Source organism: Mucor mucedo, assembly GCF_025094135.1.
Source record: "Mucor mucedo strain NRRL 3635 chromosome Unknown EV154scaffold_169, whole genome shotgun sequence".
NCBI classification, from domain to species: domain Eukaryota; kingdom Fungi; phylum Mucoromycota; class Mucoromycetes; order Mucorales; family Mucoraceae; genus Mucor; species Mucor mucedo.
In genome coordinates, this window is record NW_026252453.1 from 51818 (window position 1) to 75559 (window position 23742).

Here is a 23742-nt window from a genome sequence, read left to right on the forward strand (position 1 = left end):
CTATAACCAGTTGAGAGCTCAAATGAGCCAAGTACCTCTGCCGGTGCGATATGGTAGGAATGACAGCAAAAAAAAAAAACATAAGGGGTAATATCGAACTAACAGGAAAGTTAAATTAGTGGACCAGGTAGAGGATGACGAACTTTTGGGGACTCCCCTCCACCTGCTGCTCCTCCTGCTCCTCCTGTCGTGGCTCCTCCTGTCGTGGCTACTCCTGTCGTGGCTCCCGAGGCGGCTATTCCCCCTCCCCTTGTTGGTGAGGTTCCTCGTTTGATTTTGCCCCCTCTCCTCGCTCCCCATGACTACTTCGCACGTCAATATGAAGGTAAGTTTGTCACAATGGTAATGGTTTATGGAAAAAAAGTAACATGCATCTCATGTCGTCTTTCTATCTCTAGTGGCCAACCGGTTTCTTAATTACCCCGGTGCTCTTGTCCAAGCGGTTTCAAATACAGCAGAGGCCATGGGCATGCCTGTTGCCGAGGTGGCCAGAGGTGAGTTAGAGCTACATTCGGTGGTGACCGAGCACATCTTTTTGCTACGAAACATGACCGCATCCCAGGTTCGAAACCTTCTTCTGGCATTGATCCTGTACTTGACTAATGACAACGTGCGCAATGTACGCCAGCTTGCTTGTAAGTCGTTTGTGTGGATGATGTTTTTAAAATCAATCCCATCTTAACTTATCTTTATCATGTGAAGTGCTGCACTCCGACCACCCAACTCGGGTAGAGTTGGAATCGATTCGACTGGCGTTGAAACTGGGGGCATTTCTTTTTCCTTTGGTCCAGGAGGTGGGGATCACCGTGTTGTTGTTGGTGGACTTGCTGCCGCCGGCAAAATTAAAAAAAGCGCCAGCGGCCATATATCTGGACACGCTGAACTTACGAGAGCTGTTTGGAAATGAAAGGTTGCCTTTGGTGCCTGCCTTTGGGGCACATGAATTGTGGGCGTACTATGTACGATTTTTTTAAAAATAAAGCTTTTTTTTTATGAAAGATCTTGACAATGCGTGAGAGAGTGAGTGACAATGTGTGAGAGAGTGGCAATGCGTGAGTGACAATGCGTGAGAGAGTGACAATGCGTGAGAGCGTGACAATGCATGAAAGAGTGACGAGTGACAATGTGTGAGAGCGTGACATTGCGTAAGAGAGTGCCATTGCAAAAGATCTTCACAAGAGAAATTGATTGTATGCTTACCAAGAAAGATCTTATCACACTTTGACAGGACCTACGTTTATCTCCATAGCATCAACTAGGTGCACTACATGCACTACAACTGGGGAACCCGACATATAAAAAAGAACTAATTTGCAAAAAAAAGTTGTTGGAGTTTAACATAAAAAAAATTAAAAAAATTACAGCAACCAGTATTCCCACCATAGTACTGACTGGTCCAGATATTGCTTAACTGCGGAGATCGGACGGGATCCGGTGTTTTCAATATTGTATGGCCGTAACTTATTTTTCATGTAATTAAAACAGCCTTAACACTAAAAAAATATTTATAATGCCAAAAAATACTTTTTGATAGACCAGACACCATACTTTTCAACAGAAAACAACAAAAAAAAAGGTTTTGCAAACCAACCACCAAGCAACCACTAACAAACGAAGCAACGAAGTGAATGTAACATTGTTGAGCCGATAACACTAGTCAACCCAAACATTAAGACAATTAACAACCATTTGCCAACATTTGCCAACATTTGAAGCAGCTAAAACGCAACGATTAAGACCTATCAGTGGTAGTGGTAGAAGTGAGGGTGATGGTAACAACAACAACAATAACAACACCGGTAATGGTACCTGGAAGGATTACTTTATCAGCCTTGTGGAAGGAGGAGATATCGAGATGACAGAAGGGGGTGAGGTACCAGAGACGATGACAGTCAAGCGTATCCGTGAGTATGAAGGCATGTACAATACCCCCTTAACCCCTCCGCAAGACCTCATCTTTCGGCAAGTTGTGCATAATCCCACCGCGACGTACCACTTTGTGATTGGAGCTGCCGGCACCGTAAAATCCTAGTTGCTGGCGAAATTGCATACCTAATACCGTCAACAGGGCTCACAGCAAAAAACATTATGTCCGATATGTCGTATAATAGTATTTTGATGTCTTTTTGATGTCATTTTTTTCAAGCGACATAAAAAAATAAGTCTCTTTTATGGAGGAGCACAAAAAATAATTTAATGAAATAGAAATTCTATGTCGGCCGCAAAAAGAACATGTGTTGTATGACAATTTATTGACCAGGGACATAAAAGTAATATTAATATTATGGTCGCTTTCAAAAGGACACAAAATATATGTCTCTCATACGTTCTTTAAAGATATGTTTTTTTTCGAGGCTGTATAAAAAAAAACTGATGGTATTTATTGTTTAAATGATAATTAGAGCCAAAAATATAGAAATCTACTAAAGGCTTTAACTTTTGCAAGGCACTGTGCTATATGTATCACAATAAATTAATCATAGTTAACGCATACTGTATATTCGCAAAATTATACAAAACTGTTGAAGGGCATCAAGAATAAACGATTAATCATATTTGAGTAGGCTTTGGATCAAAATTACATAACAAGATACTTCTTTTTCGGGAATGATTCGATAATTGTACGCAACCTGATCGATTAGCTTTTCGGTAGTGTCCAAATTTCGACATACTTTTGTCTGATTATGTGAATCAGTTATGAAAGGGATCTCTCTAACAAGGAATATCGTTGTCTCGTTAGATTTCCAAATGCTGTACACTACACCAACTATTTTTTTCAGTGGCCACATCGAAAGTAACTATTCTTGAACTACCCAATTGATTTATATTTATCCTTAATTGTCGAGAATCTTGTAATCGTTTGTATCCTCCAAACAAAGTAACCAGCATATTCATGTCAAAATCTTGGCCGTAATACTTAAAAGCAGCCCTTTTTTATACGCGTTGTTCCCAATAATATCTTTTAAATTGCAGGTCTTCTGTTTTAAGTAGAATGATCCTGATTCAAATTTATCTTCTAGTTGGATGATAGCTGTTTCAGTATATTTCGCCTGTATGTCCTCAGCCAAAAAGTTATTAATGCATTCAGACGGCTTCGGTGATGATCTGATTGAACTCTTTATCATTCCAATGCTCCTTTCTAAACACCTCGCGCTGGCATAACGCATGGGCCCTAACTCTCTGATCGTATCAGCGACATGATTTTGATAACGTTGATTGATAGTAGAAACATTAATGTTTTGAGAGAAATTAGCTTTTAAAAAGTATTGCCATTCAATAATACAACTTGATAAATATTTAGTACTGTATATGTATCAAAGGCTAAAAGTATGTACACGTACTTTTCTATCTCTTCAATGTCTAGATGTGAGATCGATTTTTTTAAGCATAAAAAGCAAGCTCTTGATATTCTACTTAGTGCTTTTTTATACTTAAGTTCTCTTCATTGAAACGTGTACCAGGGCGTTGCTTTTCATACATTTCTGGCAAGATGGTAGGCACAACATATAGTAGAAATTGTATCCAGTCGACACCTCTGCTATATCCAGATTTACAAGAGATATCTACACAATATCATTAATTATTATTTATACTTACTTATAAATATGGCATGTTCGATAACCGATAAATTTGCCTGTCAGCATTTTTGACTCAGAGATCTGTAGCTTTGCCATATGCGAGTCTAATTCAACTCTAAATCGCTTCTGCAAGAACAAGATATTTTTCCACCCGTGTGGTGATCTGCTATATTGTTGCTACATTAAATAAATCCATATCTATGACATCAATACATTAAGAATGATTAAGGAATCAATTACCCAATATAGATAGTTAGTACTATCATATCACAAGGTTACAAGAACACAGTGACTAAGGCTTACTAAAGATATGGAAGTACAATGTGTCTAAGATGACAGTAATTCCAAGTGTAACATATTTACAAAATAAGCAGTTAAAAGTAACAGGATACACACTGGGAAAATGATAACAACTTCAAAGATACACTAAAGATAGTGGTACAGCAGATAGTCTTTTTTATATAAATACTTGTTCATTTTATTTCATAATAAAGACAATCTTATAAGCAGTCTCAAATTATTCATAAACTGCCTTATAATTTTTACTTACCTCAAAACACAACAACCCGTATTTATAGTTGTTATTCTCAATTACTTGCCATATTTGCCTGGCAATATTATGACCAAAAAGATGTAACTCGTCTGTACTTTAAAACATTGGAACATGGAATGACTTAATTATGGTAAATGGCGACGGATTTCTGAGTCCTTCACGCTAAATATAATTTCCACAAACATTAAGTCACTTATTGATGCAATAAACAAGTATATCTTACATTGTTAGCCAGCTTGTATTCCTCGATGGTTCTTAGCGGTGGCATTTCAGACATATTTTGGGGCAGGGGAAAGAACATTCCTACTTTTTTCATAGTGATCTGGTCTTCTGAATCTTTTTGGTGACTGACCCCTTCCATAGGACATATTCTACAGCCATACTTGCTAGTATGGGATGAGCTTAAGCATAATTCGGTCTGACCCGGAATGTCTCCAATACAATTTAAAACGTGAACGTTAATCTTGTAACTGGTATTTTCATTGATAATTATTATCCCCTTAGATTCTAAAACTAACAGTTCCTTAATTAAAGGAGTGAGATAGCTGTATATATCCGCCTTGTTTGGTCCAGGAGTCACACCCAAGATCAATAGATTTTCTTTTTTATATCTAAATGTGCACATATCAGTATTTCAATAAATATAGCGGATAACTATGCCTGGCTAGTAATACCTAATCTCTGGTAAAAAGTTACAAATAACTGCCATTATTAAAGTCATTGACCTTCCATTTTGTTTAAAGGGTGCAAACCCATCCACGCATAGACCAATAGCTATGTCATACGGATTTTGATAGAGAATTGTTTTCAGACCTTTGTAAGCATTTTCATCGAATATATCTTGCAACTCCTCGTGTGATTCAGCGCGATTTGTACGATATAATAATTGTCTTCTACGTTCATTGCACTTGAAAAGCATCGCGATCTGTTGGTGTAATGGAAACATCATTGTTTTACCTTCATGATAAACCCTGCATTTTGTGTTTTTACAAAAATCGATCCCATCTGTGAAAATGGTGCAACCGTTTTCACATGTTCTATACCCCATTGGAACTATGGGACAAAGCTGCTTGATCAACTTTTTGCCTTGATATTTAGACATAAGCAATCTGTTATCTACGTTGCATTAGTGGGAAGTCATAAATTTACAATATGGTTGGCCTTACAAAAAAACTTACCAGGACTAAGCAATGTTATATACTCGTTCATTAACGTGCGCAAAATTTCTTCATCAGTATTGCTTATGTTTGAGGTTGCCAGTTGTTGTTTTATTCGAAGGTCCTTATTTTCCAGCACAGCGAGCTCTTCTTGATTTTTGTCATTTAAATTTATTTTGAAACATTCAGCAATACGAGATTTGTATCCAGTAAGCAAAGTGAAATATTTATCGTATACATCGTTCAGTGCAAGAAACAGTGTCTATTTGTATGGAACTGGTGCAGGATTTTTGGAAAATTTGTACCTCTTTTTTTAATAAAAAAAGAGAAGCCGGTTAAATAGTTTAAGCCATCAAAAAATGAAGAGAATGATGTCGTACTCAAAGAGGAGCTATGGTGTATGATATCTAATAATCGTTCAAATGGGTATCGCGTTGTAGTGAACAGATTCTTTAAATTCAATATAAAAGTAGTTTTTGGAGGCCGTAGTATCAATAAATTCTAATAGATGGTCATCTGAAATCACAAAAGGGGTTAGACCAGAAGAGTAAGAGCACTGCAGCAGTTACACTTAAAAAAACTCTTACTCTTCGGAGCACTAAAAAGGTTGTGTGTACCTGAACAGATTTTTTTGTTTTCTCTGTACGATTTCTTCCTTGTCAAAATAGCTGGCATTGTTTATTTTATCGAAGAAAGAAAAATGCATGATTGTTGCTACATCAATTTTCCACTTTGGAAAACGTGAAGGTAAGACAAACAAAACATTCAGGACATTGCTCGAGGCAAAAACCTTAATTTTACATTTTAAGCCCTACTGCTAGGTGCTCTAAAAGTAAAACAGGTTGATTTTATATGATATTAAGATATCGTGAATAATATAGACTTTAGATCGTAAATACACTCTATAATAACGAGGAAACTAGTGATGGCGCCAACTTTATTTAAGAAAAAAAAAAAAACGGGTCTCTTAGGGACAGCCAAATTTTCTTAGGGACAGCCATTTTTCTTAGGGACAGCCAGGGTGCACGTAGTCGTAATGTTGGGATTATGATACTTTAATAGATATCAAGAGGTCAATAGAACTTAATAACTTGAAATACATACACATTTATCACAAATAACATAGTTTAAACCAGTATATGTATTTTAAAGCTAACTTTCAGCTTCTCGTTTGGACTTAACATTAATATTTCTGCGTAAGATTTAATTCAAACGAGCTCAAAGGCGAAAGAGTGATAATAGAATTGTCAAAATAAGTATAAATCGTTTGATGTACATTTATTTGTAATTTTTACATTGTTTTTGATTGTATATCCTTGTTCCCATGTCTACAGAACATCCAAACCATAGATCTTACGTTGCGACTACGTGCACTTTGGCTGTCCCTAAGGAAAAATTGGCTGTCCCTAAGAAAAGCGAAAAAAAAAAGGTCTTTTTTCCACTTTCAGTTTTTTTTTTTAATTATATTCTGCCAAAACAATTCTTCATCTTTCTAAATGCGACCAATGCTTAAAAAAAATTCTCAAGGAGTCGAGCTCCGTATCACCAGCTACAACTACTATTTGAAGAAATAACTTTTTATTGTTTTTTAGATAGATGCGTATGTTTCTATCTGTAATATTCAGACGTTCGGTACTTAAATAGAAAGTTAAGATAATAAAAATAAGATACTTTATTTAATAATGATTGTTTGGAGTATTTATAGTTTAGGGATAATTGCTGCGGATGGGATAAGTATATGTGTTAGTGTAATTCAGGATAAGTATGAAGTGCTGCGGTCTTGACGACGCAGTAGGTGGATAGTGATACGAGAGTGAGAGTGGCTTGACTGGATATTCGGAGTTTAGAGTATTACACTATCAACTGCTGAAGTTGATTTAAATTACTGATTGAGCCTTGATTAAACCTTATTTGAACGTCCATTGAATGTCCCTTTTTTTTCTGATTAAATAGGATTTATTTTATTTCTCATTTATCTTCCCTATTACATTTTTTTTTTCAAAAAAAACTGCTATAAGACTTGCAAGGTAATTATTAAAGCACTGTTCTTTTATGCACTCTAATTGTATCATGTATTATAGATTATGAGGTTGATCAACCATACATCTGTGGATCGAAAGGTGACCTAATATTTTACAAATACCTTTTTTACCGTTCTGTCTATCCAAAGGTATGGGGTTATGATTACAATTGCCAAGTTTGCACAACTAATTGTTTTATTTTCAGAGTCATAATAGTTCTTGTAGAGGAGATGTATCCTGATGTATAAATGTCTAACATGGTATGTGATATAAACGTTTGATTATTGTATTATTATGAAGCCCTCCCTAAATCTAGAAACGGCTGTCGAGAATACCAAGTGAATTATTATCGCTTAAACGTTTATGAAGTTCTGCCACTTTTTTACTAATGTCTTTTACAAACATGTTCTTCACTTTTGGCTGTTCCGACAGGCAATGGGGTAGGGGGGTAGGGGGAGTTTGCGTAAAATAATCATAAAAATAAAGATAGGATTCTTTTACAATATAAACTGCTAGACCCAAACTGTTCTTTAATCAGGGGTTACGTTTATAGATAAAATCATTTATTCTATGGCTTTAATATTACATTTTTCTATAATAGATCGTTTTTTTAGATACACCTAATTTACCTACTGTCCATACATTGAATTCTCAGTGAACTGATATTTGATCCTTTTTTTGTTGTTGTCCTATTTATCATCTGTGGTATTTGACAAAATATTACCTAGAAAAGTAATGAGATAAAAGTATATTTTTATTAGGGGTAAAAATAGACTAAAAGAACTCTGCTGCTATGAAATAATTGATCCTTTTTATATTGCACAACTCTCCTGAGTTTTAATGACGAGTCAACCGTTCTGGTTTTGGAATAGATCTATACTTTGTTTCCCGCCTTGGGTTAAATGGATACTAGTCGTTAGAATTGTTTCCAGTTAAGGCTGTCCCATATCAGTGGATCGGGAGCATGAGTATTATAATAAATCTTTAGTATTACAAGACACTAATTTATAAGATCAAGCAACGGTTACTGTAAAAGATTCCAACTTGTTTGTCAAGTGTAATTTGCAGTAGAACATAATAGTTGTTCATTTATTCATTATCTTTGTAATCAATAAAATACGATCCCAATTATAAAATGTCTCATCGTTATTTGTATATTTGGTTGTAGAAGATAGGTATCCATTAATTCATACACTATTTCTTTATACTCTTTATCAGCAGTATAATTATATCAATATATAAGTAAATGAACCATTTATATTGATAGCTGTTCTATTCTCTCTCTGAGTAGCTTATCCATTGAGAGAACTATTAATATTAAGTTTCTCTTTCTTATAATTCTTGATTTGATCTGAGAAGCTTCTCTTCTCGATCGGTGATATCGTAACTCAGTGGTATAGCATTCTGTATCCAACTGTCATTCGTATATCGTATTTAGGCCAATCATGCAATCTTTAGTATAGAAGTATGTATACGAAGTAGAAGAAGTTGTATAGCAGTATACAAGCGTATGCTGGTATGCAACATCAAAGGTTGTTTTAAATTTCATAGTTTATTTATTTAAACGATTTGTTTAATTATTCTTAAGTGAATCGTACTCAAATACAACAGAATCCATCTCTGGCGCAACAAATCCAGCAGTATATTCGAAATCATTCGAGTTGGTGAAAAATGCATCTTCAAAAATTTCATCATGCTCTTCATGAACACACTCATTTTGGTCTAACCCTTCAAAGTTGGGATAGCTAGGAGGACTTTCGCGGGGAGTATCCTTAGACATTTTATGGATATCTGTTGGAACAGATGACAAATCAACTTGTGCAAGACTTTCAGAGTACCTGGACAGGCATTTAAAAAGCACAGCCGTAGGAGTATGGGTTCGAGCTCTTTTATATTTTCTTTGACTAGTGTTGTTTGGGGACGTTTGCATTGTAAATATGGTGGTGGTTTCATTTTTCGGTCGATTTTCCAGATCCTTTTATATCAAAAAATAGACGCTTTGCTTCGGGCTTGTTCTGTATTAGATAATTTGTCAGTTTTAAACACGCATAACGAGCTATCACTCATAGTACTTTGACGTAGTTACGGTGCGTCGTTACCTCCTGTGGAACGTTTGGTATAAAAAGAGTAGTCGTTGACATTACAAACAAGTTTACATTTTTGTAAAACGACAAGATTATTTTTTTTTGCTGTCGGAATGACCATCTCAAATATTCCCATGTAAGTTAGTAACATACCCAGTGCATTGCTTACCAGCCTTTTAACATCTCTTTATTTTATAACGCGTTATCACTGTCAATAATTACGAGTAATCCTTCACTGCAAAGTTTCCGGTAAATACGTCGCAGAATTATGCCAAGCCTGTCAAATTGCCTGATTTGTGATGACAGCCGGTTTCCATCTTAACCTATTTGGGACAGATTACCGAATTGGAAAGTACAAATGCATTTTAATTTTTTTTTAACTACATCTTTTTATCATCTCTTCAGAAAACTACTTAGACTATACTTGATTCCAAATAATGCATGACTACGAAACCTCTTCTACGCAAAGATTATATTCTTCCTTTGATAGTCTCTTTAATTCTGCATCCAACTCCTTTTTCGGTCACGATCCTCTTGTAGCTGAAGTGCAATCTCTTAAGCATGAAGTTATGGAAATGAAGAACACCATTACAGAGTTAAAAGAAATGATTAAACACATGGCCGATCACTCACGAGTTGCTGGTAAGATAATTTTAAAGAAAGAAATACCTCATGCAATGCTAATTCGGCTCCAAGGTATGCCTGGTTGTACTGATCAAGAAGGCAATACGGAATTAAGAAACCTGATCAGCAATATCTACACCGAGGAGAAAAAAAAGCTTTGTTACAGAACCCAAATTGTTTAGGCCAACGTGTTGAAGCTAAACCCTCAGGTGTCTCTGCAAAGAACCCGGTCATTGAGGACTCGAGAACCTACATCAAAAGCCACAACAATATATTGGAAGGTGGTCCTATTGCAATGGATGATTTCGAACCGGAACGTCGATACGATTAGACATACACCGCGATGAAAAATTTCGTTACCGTTTACGTCCTTTTTCAGTTTACACTGTTTCCAGGTTTTACTTGGATGAAGATTGGGTTTGAAAAAAGAGAAATGCTCGCATTGATCGCTGACGATCATATGTTCTCTTACCTTGGAGCTGATAACGATCTTCCTCTCTTTGCTTTTTCCAACAGTTGGGGGTCTAAAAACCTTTTGATTGCTGCAATCAGAAACCGTGTAAAGTAAATTTTTACGACGAAGGTGAATACTACAATTAAAAATGTAAAATTGGCATTGAACTAATATTAAAACTTTATCTAGAAGCTAGGTATCCATTAATTCATACACTATTTCTTTATACTCTTTATCAGCAATATAACTATATCAATATATAAGAAAATGAACCATTTATATTAATAGCTGTTCTATTCTCTCTCTGGGTAGCTAATCCATTGAGAGAACTATTAATATTAAGTTTCTCTTTCTTATAATTCTTGATTGATCTGAGAAGTTTCTCTTCTCGATCGGTGATATCGTAACTCAGTGGTATAGCATTCTGTATCCAACTGTCATTCGTACATCGTATTTAGGCCAATCACGCAATCTTTAATATAGAAGTATGTACTCGAAGTACGAGAAGTTGTATAGCAGTATACAAGCGTATGCTGATATGCAACATCAAAGGTTGTTTTAATTTCATAGTTTATTTATTTAAACGATTTGCTTAATTATTCTTAAAGTGAATCGTACCCAAATACGACAGAGTAGCTGCGCAAGCAGCCTCCTTGAACTTTTTAAAGCAATCTTCTTGAGCTTGGGACCAAACGAATGCACGACCCTTCTCCAGCAAATCATTCATTGGTCCAGCGATATGCAAGAACTGTTGAACATGTCTTCTAAAATAACCACACTAATTGACAAAAACCTTAAAACGGGTGGGATCCTTGGGACGGGGGTATTCGGCAATGCAATTGAGCTTGGGCTTAGCAGGTTGCACTTGATTATTAGAAATGACAAAACTTAATAGCTTGACCTGGTCCAGTAAATATTCACACTTCTCCGCGTTCAATATTATGTCACACTTCATTAATCGTTGGAAAAACAACTCCAAACACCCCAACTGTGTTTCCACATATTGGTTGAATATGCAAATTTCATCCATGAAAGAGGTACACCATTCTGTGTGAGGTGCAATCAAAGGCTCACACACCTAGTATAGGCGTGAGGGGCGTTGATCAACCTAAAGGGCAGTAGACGATGACTGAAATTACCCGAGTGAGTTGCAATGGTACGTTTTGGAATAGAGTCCTTTTCCACATTGATTAAATGAAATCCCTTCAGCATATCACACGAAGAGTAGACCTTGCTTCCCGAAAAACACTCGATAACATCCACCGTATTGTTCATCGGCCAGGTATCTCTCTTGGTGACTTGATCGAGGCCAATAAAATTAGTGATCAACCTTCTTTGACAATTAGCTTTCTTGATGTACGGGCAAGGGAAAGATCAGCCTGTACCAGAAGAATTGTACGGGGTATGGGTGGTGAGAATCAAAACAACAGCTTCCACTATTTCTTGTAGTTCTCTTTTCATGAAATCCCTTTCTGATAATAGAATAAATGCATACGGACGGTTGTAAATTGGCTTACTGTCTCCTGTATCTACGCCGAATTCTACTAGATTAGTGACCTTGAGATGGCTGTATAATGTTCCAAAGCATGTGGCATACTTCAATACAAGAAACAACAATAGTTTCTTGTGAGCGAAAGTTAAGTTGTCATGAACTCATTTCATCATGTCCTAGATTATGCCTTGATTTTTAACCCTTGTGAAACCTTGTCCTACAATTTAATAACAGTATATCTTGTCCGCTACCAAACTCCCTTAAATCCTTGCACCCAAAATCATATCTGTATATCTCGCCCGCTTCCTGAATTCCTTGTAAAACCTACCACCAATCTGTATTCCAATATATTTTCCGTATCTTGTCTGACTCAACTTTAGTAAACCTTTTTCCGATCATCTATTACTTTATATCCCAATTCAGTTTTCCCACCCGTGTCCAATCAGAGATATTTCCCGAACCATCTAATTATTCAATGTCAACTAAATCCAGCCTGTTATTAATCGTCGAATCTCAATTACTCATGCTTGTCAATAATCTGCTCATGATATCTGTTCCGTAAAGTCCCTTGTTAATCTATAATTTAAACCCATCGTAGCTTTTCCCATGTATAAGAAATAGTATAAATAGATGCTAGTTATTTATTAGAAAAACGTTTTCTGGATCTTAGTCCTAACCCCTCCCCCTCTTAATAAATAAACATATTTTATTTTAACCAATCGCCCCCCTCGTGTCGCCGAGTAGTTTTTATGTCTTGTTCCTATTTCGTCTGTGACAATATCAGTGCTTTCTTAAATGCGACTTTTAGAACTGTTATGTAAACAGATACGATATGCTATACGTTATCTTAGATTATTCAAAATTAAATTGTTGACGATACAGTACTAGGTGCACAAATGCATAGACTTGATAACGAAGTGGATCATATGATGTCTAAATTGAAAAAAAAAACTGTAGAGTGAGAAATAGGGTACGTCGCCCATTTGTCAGCGTTTCCTTAATAAAATCCAAGACAAAAAAAAATTTACATGGTAGATGTTCTCTTTTTTATAAAATTGCAACGCTTATAAAGAACATACACTGTCGTATTTGGGTACGATTGACATAAGGATAATTAAACAAATTGTTTAAATAAGCAAACTATGGAATTAAAACAACCGTTGATGTTGCATATCAGCATAAGCTTCTATACTGCTATGCAACTTCTCTTTCTACGAGTACATACTTCTATATTAAAGAGTGCATAATTGGCTTAAATACGATATACGAATGACAGTCGGACACAGAATGCTATACCACTGAGTTACGGTATCACCGATCAAGAAGAGAATATTCTCAGATCAGGAATTAAAAGAAAGAGAAACTTAATACTAACTAGTCTTTTTCAAAGCGCAGCGTACTGAACCGTCGTGCAGGTTAAACATTTACCGCAACGCAGCGAAGGTCAAAATTTTTACTGAAACGAGGGTTTGGTTCGAAAAAGCCTAGTGCTGCCGTAGGCCTGTTTTTGAAATAAAAAACTTAACATGTATTAATTAACCATGAAGCCCACGCAATATTATAGCATAAGCTACACTGCCTATTATCAGTTTGGCGCTGGAGAAAACTTTGATGTTTCTCAATACATGTTTAAATATTTCGAAAAAGACGATATCCCTAGACCCAGGCAAGAACGTTGATCTACGCAAAAAGTATTAATTGTTTATCTATCTGATTAACTATTCTATGCACAGTGTTTTTGTTTCATAATGAAAGACTTGATAATCCAAAATATGAATTTCAAAGGCGACCCCTTCATCGACCTAAAACAATCAATTTTTCAGTTGTTCTCGAATAATAATATATTGTTTGTGACAAAGTGTTCATAGACTGTTTCTATAACCTCGATAATATAATGCTTAATGCTATTGGATGTTATACTAGGGCGAAGGGTAACCTCTACCCCGAAAACCCCCATAGTAACAATTTTTTTTTTGCAATAACGTTTTTTGTGAAAGTCACTTTTATATTATGACTTTCTCCAAACAATCAGTTTTTATATATGCTCTTTTCTTTAGTCTAATGTTTAATATTATGGGTCGTATTCTTAGGAGGAGTGGTTTTCCCATCCTCTAATTTTGTATCTCGGCTCAGAAATATTACGCCATAAAAAAATTCATGCTTTAAAAACACAGCGCAGTAAAAAAAAAGGATTATTGTTTATCCGAAGATAACAATTTTATGATAAATATTATGGGCCGTATTCCTGGGTAGAGGGGTTCCTCCTCCCCTCTTGCGGGGAAAACACCCGCACCCCCCAATTTTTTTTAACTGCTTAAAAATTACACTGTTAAAAAAAAGCATTGTTTTTTAAGATATCAGTTCTTTCATGCTTAATACTATGGGCCGTATTCTTGGGTGGAGGGGTTCCCCCTCCCCTCTTGCGGGGAAACCCCCGCACCCCCTCAAAAAATTGGTAACCTTGTGACTTTTTTTTACAATTCCTAATTCTTATTATTTTTATATATTAATATTTCTTGAACAATGTATACACTCCCCTTATAGGAAGATCCTAACTACTATTGTGAAATGTTAGATCCAGGATCCTACACTACAAAATTTTTAAAAATCTTGTAAGACATAATATATTTGTCACAGTATAACCACTAATCTAGCATATTTCTCATGGGTAGTCTTAATTTTATTTTGCTTCAAGAACATGACCTAAATCTCATGGACTAATCAACCTTTGATCAGAATATCATGGCCCACTTCAAGGTATTATGATCAAAGAAACGTTGCTGAAGTTTGTTGGCTCGCACAAGCCCAAGCCAAAATTTACTAATGAAGGGTAATGGAGTACACACATATGTATGGATTATGCTCGGTAACGTCGGACCTAGCTGAAATCGACCAAAACTTTTCACTTTTTTTACAATCACTTTTATCATTCAAAAAAAAAATGTTTTTAAAATAAAATCGAAGGTGTAGAAGTGTTATCCAATTCTTTTAAAGGCGGAAACTAATAATGCATCTGTCATTTATTTAAAAAATATTATTAATAATAATCGCTTTATTATTTTAATGATGTTTTAATTATATATTCAACCGACTTTTAAATAGAAGCGTTCTTTCCATTACGAATGCTTATGAAGGTAGGGATTATATGCCACCATTAAAAATACGAGCGATATCGTTCCCTTGGACCAATATTCGTACCCATAATACAATTGACCTAAGAAACAATGTAAGAAACTACTTACTACCTCGAATGCGTTGGAAATAAGTGACATGTTTTTCTTAAAGGAGGTTGGAAGATACTCCAATTGATAGAGGGATTAGAAAAGTAAGTAAGTAGTGTTAAGTGTATGGTAACCTACTTATGCTCAGACCGAAATAAGCAGTGAGTGATAGAGAAATCTGTAACGTTAAATTGGTGAGGCACTAAAAAAAACCGCAAATACTAAAAACGCGTACCATTTAATCTTTGAAAAACCGCACACAAAAATAGTTTCAAAAGAAGATGGAAAAGGAAGTCGAAAAAAGCTGATGTATCTATAAACATGCGTGAGGTAGAGCACATTAGTTCCTTCTATACGTGTAGTCAATCAAGAAAAACTTACGATAATCAAAACTTGTTTTCCCTTTATAGGTATAAGCCTAATAAAGTCTTCATATCTGCAATGATAAGAGCGCGTTTAAGGATGCTTTAGCCTGACTACGCCAGAAGTTGTAGTTTAAATAAGTCTAACAGAAAATAAAAAATGTCACTTACAGATGACATGGAGGTAAAAAGTAACCAAGGTATTGGAATGACAAATTAACTTCATTCCGACAGTAAATACAAACCAGCACTATTAGTACAGACAAGCAATACGGTAGGTAGAGAAAGTTACAATTTTTTTTTAAAAAAAAGAAAGTAGAAAAAAGAAATAAAAAAAGGGAGTTCAGACTTAGGAAAGAGGTTATATTTTGATATGTCACTATTTTTTATTTTCAATACAAATATTCTTTACGGCCGTGTTTTGGCTTAATGATGGGGTCTTCATTCATTTCTGCGGATGATCCTAATAGTTTTTCTTCATTTTGGAGGAGCCGAAGAGACAGGGGAAGGACGAGCGGAAGAATTAGCAGAGGTAATGGCAGAGGTAGTGGTAGTGGTAAAAAATAAAGTGTGAATAAATGATAAGGTATGTGTGAATTAGGCTTAGAGTAGAATATAGTGTTACTATTCCGAAAAAAGCCCACTTGTTAAAATTACGTACAAGTTTGGTTACAGAGTTACCGTCAGTTGGTTGTTTCGCGTACAAATTAGTTTTTGCAAACAATTGCAAAATAAAGTAAAAGCAGTTTGGTGACAAATCGTACGAATTCAAATGCAAAATCACCAACTGTTGTTCGTTTTGCGTACGAATTTTATTGCAGCAAATAACTAAAAATAAAATAAAGAAACAAACAAAACCAGTAGGTAACAATTCGAACAAATTTGGCTGCAAAACAACCAACTATTGTACGTTTTACGAACAAATTTATTTAAGTCAAACAAAAAATCCGCCATAGTGAAAGTCGTTGAAGATAAAATCGATTGACTTGATGGTTTTCGGATAATTTATTTATGTTTCACCATTTATTTACCACTCTGTTCCTCTAACACAGCCGCGGACTCGGTAGCGGAAAGACGCAACATGGTGGATAAAACACGCAACCACCGGCATATAATTTTTTATTTATATTTATTTTTATTTTTCCTTCCTTTCCTCTTTTTAAATTTTTTTCTTTTACAAGTACTGTCATTAGATCAATTGTTGAAAAGAATTTAATTATAATAAAACTTGTCTACGCATTACAGAGAAAGATACGACCAACTTACAAATCAGCTAAAGAACCAGCAGGATAATGATTAACCTTATGAGTATAGTTAATTTAAGGCAAACAAGCTTTATAAGAAGAATATAACTCTTCTTTGACCAATAAGGAGCAAATCCGTAGAAAAATGGATGATGTGCTTCTACAAAAAAGTGTTACAATCAGCTACTGTAGAAGATGTTTTAGCGTGATTCGCACTTTAAATAATTTGCTATAGATTAATAAATTTGTTCATTTAGTTTTCTCCCTTTCTTTCTCTTATAACTTTTTTTAAGGCAGCCCGGAATTCTGCTTCGTGTTGTAAGTGCTGTTATTTAAGTAATAGATACCGTAGATTATACAAACTAGGTAAATATGACATATGAAATACAAATTATTATTATGTCATTACACTTTAAAGTACCAAGAATTTGTGTGTATACATTGCCATATGCTGAAGGTAATTATCATTTGAATTTCCAATACGGTTTTTCTAAAGAGTTGTATAGATTTCGAGCCGTCTTTGGACTTGAAAAGCAGGTTTAGGCTGTGAAAATTTTTCAATTAGACTATATTTTTTTCTTTAGGCTGTAAATTTTTCTTTTAGGCTGCAATTTTTTCTTTTAGGCTGCATTTTTTTTTAGGCTAATAAAATGATTTGGTCTATATACTGCTACATCTCGCGGGACTCTCGAATGTTACCTGTATCTATAGGCGGCTGTTTGGCTAGTATGGTGTTAATTGGGCCCGTTAATAGTAAGTGCAAGAAGTATTATGGAGGTAAGTGCAAGAAGTATTACGGAGGTAAGTGTACCTTATCAATTTGGAGATGATATGTACAAAAATTATAATAAATAAAGTAAAATACAAAATAAAAATTGAATAAAATAAAACGTTTTCATTTAAACCCTGCTTTTTTATTATATAATGTATTTCTTGATTGCACAACAGTATAAAGGTTCATCAGCATCAATAATAATATAGTTTAAGTGATGTAATAACGTACGTACTACGTTTTGAGTGAAAGGACGCTATATTATGGTAAAAAGACGCATCAAGTGGAATTTAGTAGCTACTAGAAGTGGTATAAATACGCAACATGCGGAAGAAACCCGCAACACTAGGTGGTAAAAACACGCAACATGTAGCAAAAACCCGCAACATTAGGTGGTATAATTTTGGAGTTTTACCACATCCGGTGGTAAATGAACCACAATTCCGCAACATTCGGTGGTATAAAATGGACGTTTTTACCACCAAATGTTGCGGGTTTTTACCACATGTTGCGGGTTTTTACCACCCAGTCCGCCACTGTGTAACCCAATTCCTAGAATTCTTAGATTGAAAAGGCGTCTGACTAAAAGTGAAAAACTTTTTTTTTATAAATTAAATTTAAAAGCAAAAGTTACTAGGGGTCCTCAGTCGTCGAAGTTTTAAAAAGTAATATTTTTTGAATAAAAATAATTAGCCAATCATAAATATCATTACATTTTTACGAATGCGGACCCCAATTACCTCAATTTCAGTTACACTGGAATTTTTAGTTACGTAATTTGTTTTTTTATTATTATTTTATTATTTTTTTTGAATGAACAAGAAAAAAGTTGCTCGTTCGAATAAAAAATTCAAAAAATTCTGATTGGCTAATTTTTATTCAAAAAATATTATTTTTTAAAACCTCGACGACTGAGGACCCCTACTGTATACAAATATTGTTTAATTGAACAATAATAATATAAACGTACTCTTGTGCGTTTAAACCAAAAGCTGATCGAGTTCATAGCTCTGCAAGAAATACATAACAATTTACGGATTTGCTTCAATTGTATTGGTTGAAAGGCTATAATGAGTTTAAAATATAAAAGTTACGCGTGTTCCAAAAATTTATGCCTACATCTAGTTACCCGTTTAAATTATTTGTTACTGACAAACATTGGCAATAATATTGAATAAAGTTGTATATGTGTAAAAAAACCAAGGGGACACACAGTGCACAAAATTGGTTGATTTACGACAAATATGCAGGGGAAAAAAAAAATGGGGCTCCCCTTCGGGTCGCTGATCCCATTTTTTAAAGGCGTATTAGACAGTCCCTCCTGACCATATATTTTTGCACCTACGCTTGCGCTTCGGTAAAAACACATGGTTCCCAGGAGGGTAAATCAATTGGGTATGTGCATGAATGCACAAAGCTTATACATTTTCAATGATACATAATAGCGTTAACAAAAAAATAAAAATAACTTGAAGATTGCATCATCATATTTGAAGGAGCCTTGATGATTATGTAATGTAAACCCTCTTAAAATGAAATCATTTTCAGCTTCAACTTTTAGACCAAACATTAGAAAACGCAATGATAATGAAAAATACAAGTACATTTTTATGCTTATTTGAGTCTTATCATATTACAAGTCTTCATTACATGAATCGTTGCACATCCTGAACAATTAACAATTAATCGCTTGTTACAAACTTACGCATCTGGCTTCACAAATGCTATGTTTCATCTTTATTTGTATTAACAAATTTTCCTTTGATAACTCAGTATTGCATTGACATCACTTAATTGTAAAATAAAGCTTTCTTTACGAATAAGCGAGTGTCCAGGATAACTATATGTGAGTCTATATATGGTAATTTAAATGTTTATTTACTTTTTTTTTTTTTTTTTTTTCATCCATTTCTTAGGCTACTAGACTCGTAAACTCCGTCTAATACGCCAAAAACAAATAATTTGGTTGTTTTACGACAGCCCTTGTAAGTTTAACGTTCACTGTTAGTAAAAGAACCAAAAACACTTGTTCGTTTAACGACAAAAGTTGCTTAAATAACGAATAACAAACTTGTACCTTTTGCAACCAAAGTTGGTGACAGCAGACAACACTTATATGTTTTGCAAACAAACTTTGTTGTTTAACAAACAAGTCAATTTAGACGCTTTTTTAACAAACTTGTAGGCAAATAATTGATGCCACACAACGGCGAACCATTTATGTAAAAAACCAAAACTTGTGTCGGGCGACCAAAGTTTTGGTCGCATAACACAAATTTGTCAAGAAATACACAAATCTTAAATCTTGCGCTTTTTTTTTTTTACCATCCTCTTTTTTTTTTTTTTTTTTTACATGTTGCAAATTCCAGACTCCAAAAACTGAAAATATTGAGCTCTGTCTAAATTTTTTTTTATTCTATTTACTAGTAATCAGTTGTTTGGCCACAAAGTTTTCGGTCAAGCTTTTTATGAAATTGTGCTTTTGGCCACACGACTTTGAATTTACTTTTTGTAGCCGAGTACTGCACAAGGCCAACACATTCAACAGTGACGGTCACATCACACACAGCAATCTTGCGATAGGCTTTATCTTTTGTGTTTTCAACCACAACAGGAACACCATGACTGTCAAGACTGTGCTGCTCCATCACCTCAATCACTGCCAAGAAGGCAACCTCATTTTCCTGCTTATGCTGAATAAAGCACTGCACCTTTCCAACAAACCAAGCATTTCGGGTCGAGCTAAGGACATTGTTTTAATATCTCTTTTTCGTCTCTCTCTCTCTCTCTCTCTCTCTCTCTCTCTCTCTTTTTTTTTTTTTTTTTTTTATAAATAAATGTTATGAAATCTACTAAAATCACACTAAATTTCATTAGACCAATAATTTTGTAAAAAATCACACTAATTTACGCTAGGCTATTTTTTTTAAAACTAATGGTGCGCGATCCGTCGTTTTACTATTTTTTCTCTTTCTTTTACATACTTTACAAAAAGACTTTAATCAATCGGTAAGTCCTGCTTTTGTTTTTTGATGTAGATACTAATGTCGTTACTTATTTTACAGGCTTTCTATACTATTGAGTTCGCTCATTCCCTACCTGTATACCCTTTTATTTTATGTAAGAATCTTTTATGTTGATTTAAGAAGCTAATATCCATTTTTTATGTTCTTTTTATACTACATTATCTTGAATATTGGGATCATAAAAGTATTATTTATTGTAGATATGTAAAAACTCACATAAAGGCATATCATACGCTCGAACCCTAAGGTACTTTTTGCACCTAACATATATCATGCTACCTATACCGTATAACTAACCTCCCTTACTAGTTTAAAATAATTTTGAAAATACACATTCAAATATATCTATATTTAAGGTATGATTACGTAGAGGTCGTATAACTAACATTATTCACTAGCTTAATAACACTTTAATTGACCCATTTAAATATATTATACTCTATATCCACATCCATTTGCATCCTTTAAATAAAACGTTTCTTAAATTATATGTTATACTTATAAAATATTACAATTGAATGATATATTTCGTATGACCAAAATGTTTTTTACTTATAACCAAAATACATGGCTTCTTAATAAAATTTTGATGTGTCAATACAACATATTTGCATATCGTTACAGAAATATTTATCATGCAACATAAATACTTGTCTTATGACACAAACTATGGTCATGAAACGCAACTTATTCTGATCGATTCTGGTTCTGTGATCAAAGCTTATGTTAAAACCCCAAAAATTTGTCAGATAACACCAAAATATTTTTCATTTTTTGTGTAATTACACCAAATGTTTGGTATATATAACAAAAAGTGATCAAAATGCTAAAATAATTTTGATCATATTCCTGAGACGCCAAATAATTTGGGTTGAATTTGTGTTCGGGAAACAAAATTTAACCAAAACGTTCGCCGTTGTGCCAGCTATTTTTCAAAAAAGTATTTGACTGTAAAATTTATATTTTTGTCACCAAATTTAAACGAGTTGTTGTGCAAAACCTCATAACCTAGCCGGAATAAAAGTAGATGTAATTAACATAAATGGAAATAGTCTGTATCATGTAAAGATCCAGTTTGTAACTTCGTGACACCCTTTAAATTCGTTATCAATAACGAAATTCACACTTCTATCTCAATTTAAAACTTATTTTCTTCAGAGTCGTTTATCGTTTTTTATTTTTATTACTTTTTTTTTTTACTCCTTCTCTTTCATTTATATATTAGAAAACATCTGTAATAAGAAACCTTCAATATATAGCACGATCATGTATAGTAAACCTCTGTTATAAGAAACCTACATACTTAAGCAGTCGAGATTAAGCTCGTCTATCTACTTTGCTTATTCTAATGCATAACAAAACCTCTGTCAAAAGAAACGTTCTATGTATAAGTTATTAGATTTTGTATGGTAAACTTCTGTTACAAGAAACATACACACTTCAAACAGTCTAAGTAAATTATCTCTTAACCCTTATTCATTCATCTTCTACTCTTGAAGACATACAATATCTATCACCTTCAATCCTTATACTCAAATTGACGTAAAAAGCTCCAATAGTATAACTACCTTCCTAAAACCTACTTTATTTACTACTCATAAGAAGGCGTAATCAAACCTAATAACTTAATTTGGTGCTCACTATAAACTTTACAAACTCCTACATAAATCACTTAAAACCACCAACCAATTTATAATAATCACAAATCTATCGGTAAGTAATGTAAAAAGATCTAGTAACATTGCAAGAATCTTAGTATATCCATTCCGACATAAGAACACAAACTTGACTTGTATATTCGACAGTCAAAGAAAACATTTATTGATGACTAATTACTGTCAAATATGAAATTAGGTTCCAGCTTTCATTTAGTATAAATAGAACCCAAATTATTATCTTAACATCTTGGTCAATAATCTATAAAGGAATGATAAACGTACTCATGTACTTTGTTTTATTTTTTATTTTATTTCTTATTTCTTATTTTTTATTTTTTATTTTTTATTTTTTATTTTTTATTTTTTATTTTTTATTTTATTAAATTACACTACCGATTTATTGCAGTCTTTACCAAATTTTCCCCGATAGTGTGGAAGGCGCAGCGTTTTTAATTTCATTAGCATGGGGATATTTTGCTGGAAAGAATCCAGTTCTTTTGTCCATGTTTGTCGATGGAACTTCATAATTTTATCACAACTATATTTGGATAGCAGTCCAAATCCACTAAATTGGAGAATTTTAAGTACGTCTATCTCTCTACGGCCGAGAATTAATAATGTTTAGTGCTTACTTACGGAATTACATTTGGCTTCCAGACGAGCTTTAAACTGATCCGCTTCATCAAGAGCTTCATATTTATTGGGTGGATGTTGGCGGATGTAGACCTTACAACATTTGCTCCCAAAACCAGGCCTTTAGATCTTTCGTACATATCAAAGCTTGGCTACAGTCTGTGACCCCAAGTGCAATAGTTGTTAGAAAACTTTTTACTGGATGTTCTGCAGCAAAAACATTTATGGCCTCCTCCACTTCTGAAAAATCCGCAATTTTTCTGTTCACTGCTGTTTCATCTAAGGGACAATTATTTTTTGGCAACAGATTTGGCAATATGAGTATTGGCAAAGGTGGCAAGTTTCAGTAAAAGTGACAGGATAAAATACAAATAGAGCTTCAGATAAAAGTTATTAAAAAGTGAGCACCAGACTATATATGTAGCTGTCAACTAGAAAAGGTAAAACATATTTAGATAACGGGGTAATTTATATGACGAAATCAGATAAGAGTGGTATTCGAATGATTATAGTCAAATACAAATGTTAAACATTCTGATGAAAACTGCTTAGAAGGAGAGAACATGACAGTCGGAGAATGCCAAAGCTTTTGAACTGGCTACAAGTAGTTTTGAGACGTAGCAGTATTGTATTTTGAGGTAAGTAAATTATAAGGCAGTTTTTAAATAATTTGAGACTGTTTATAAGAAGTATTTATTATGACATAAAATGAACAAGTATTAATATATAAAAATAATAGGAATTAGGAATTGTAAAAAACAGTCACAAAGTTACGAATTTTTTGAGGGGGTGCGGGGGTTTCCCCCGCAAGAGGGGTGGGGGGTTTGGGGGGAGGGCGAACCCCTCCACCCAAGAATACGGTC

The 23742-nt window shown here is 34.3% G+C and overlaps 3 protein-coding genes across 3 annotated transcripts; 1 reads left to right on the forward strand and 2 right to left on the reverse strand.

Moving 5' to 3' along the window:
- Positions 1-9506: 9506 nt before the first annotated feature.
- EV154DRAFT_487077 (uncharacterized protein) lies at positions 9507-10585 on the forward strand (the record flags this gene model as incomplete). The annotated part of the gene is made up of 4 exons (XM_051598933.1): positions 9507-9529; positions 9884-10035; positions 10200-10334; positions 10413-10585. The coding sequence occupies 4 exons, from the start codon at positions 9507-9509 to the stop codon at positions 10583-10585; spliced, it is 483 nt and encodes a 160-aa protein (XP_051451846.1).
- Positions 10586-19985: 9400 nt separating this feature from the next.
- Positions 19986-20654, reverse strand: EV154DRAFT_487081 (uncharacterized protein; the record flags this gene model as incomplete). The annotated part of the gene is made up of 2 exons (XM_051598934.1): positions 19986-20304; positions 20626-20654. The coding sequence occupies 2 exons, from the start codon at positions 20652-20654 to the stop codon at positions 19986-19988; spliced, it is 348 nt and encodes a 115-aa protein (XP_051451847.1).
- Positions 20655-22630: 1976 nt separating this feature from the next.
- Positions 22631-23019, reverse strand: EV154DRAFT_487082 (uncharacterized protein; the record flags this gene model as incomplete). Its single annotated transcript, XM_051598935.1, has 2 exons — positions 22631-22844; positions 22883-23019. 2 exons carry the CDS (start codon positions 23017-23019, stop codon positions 22631-22633), a joined length of 351 nt encoding a protein of 116 aa, XP_051451848.1.
- Positions 23020-23742: the final 723 nt, after the last annotated feature.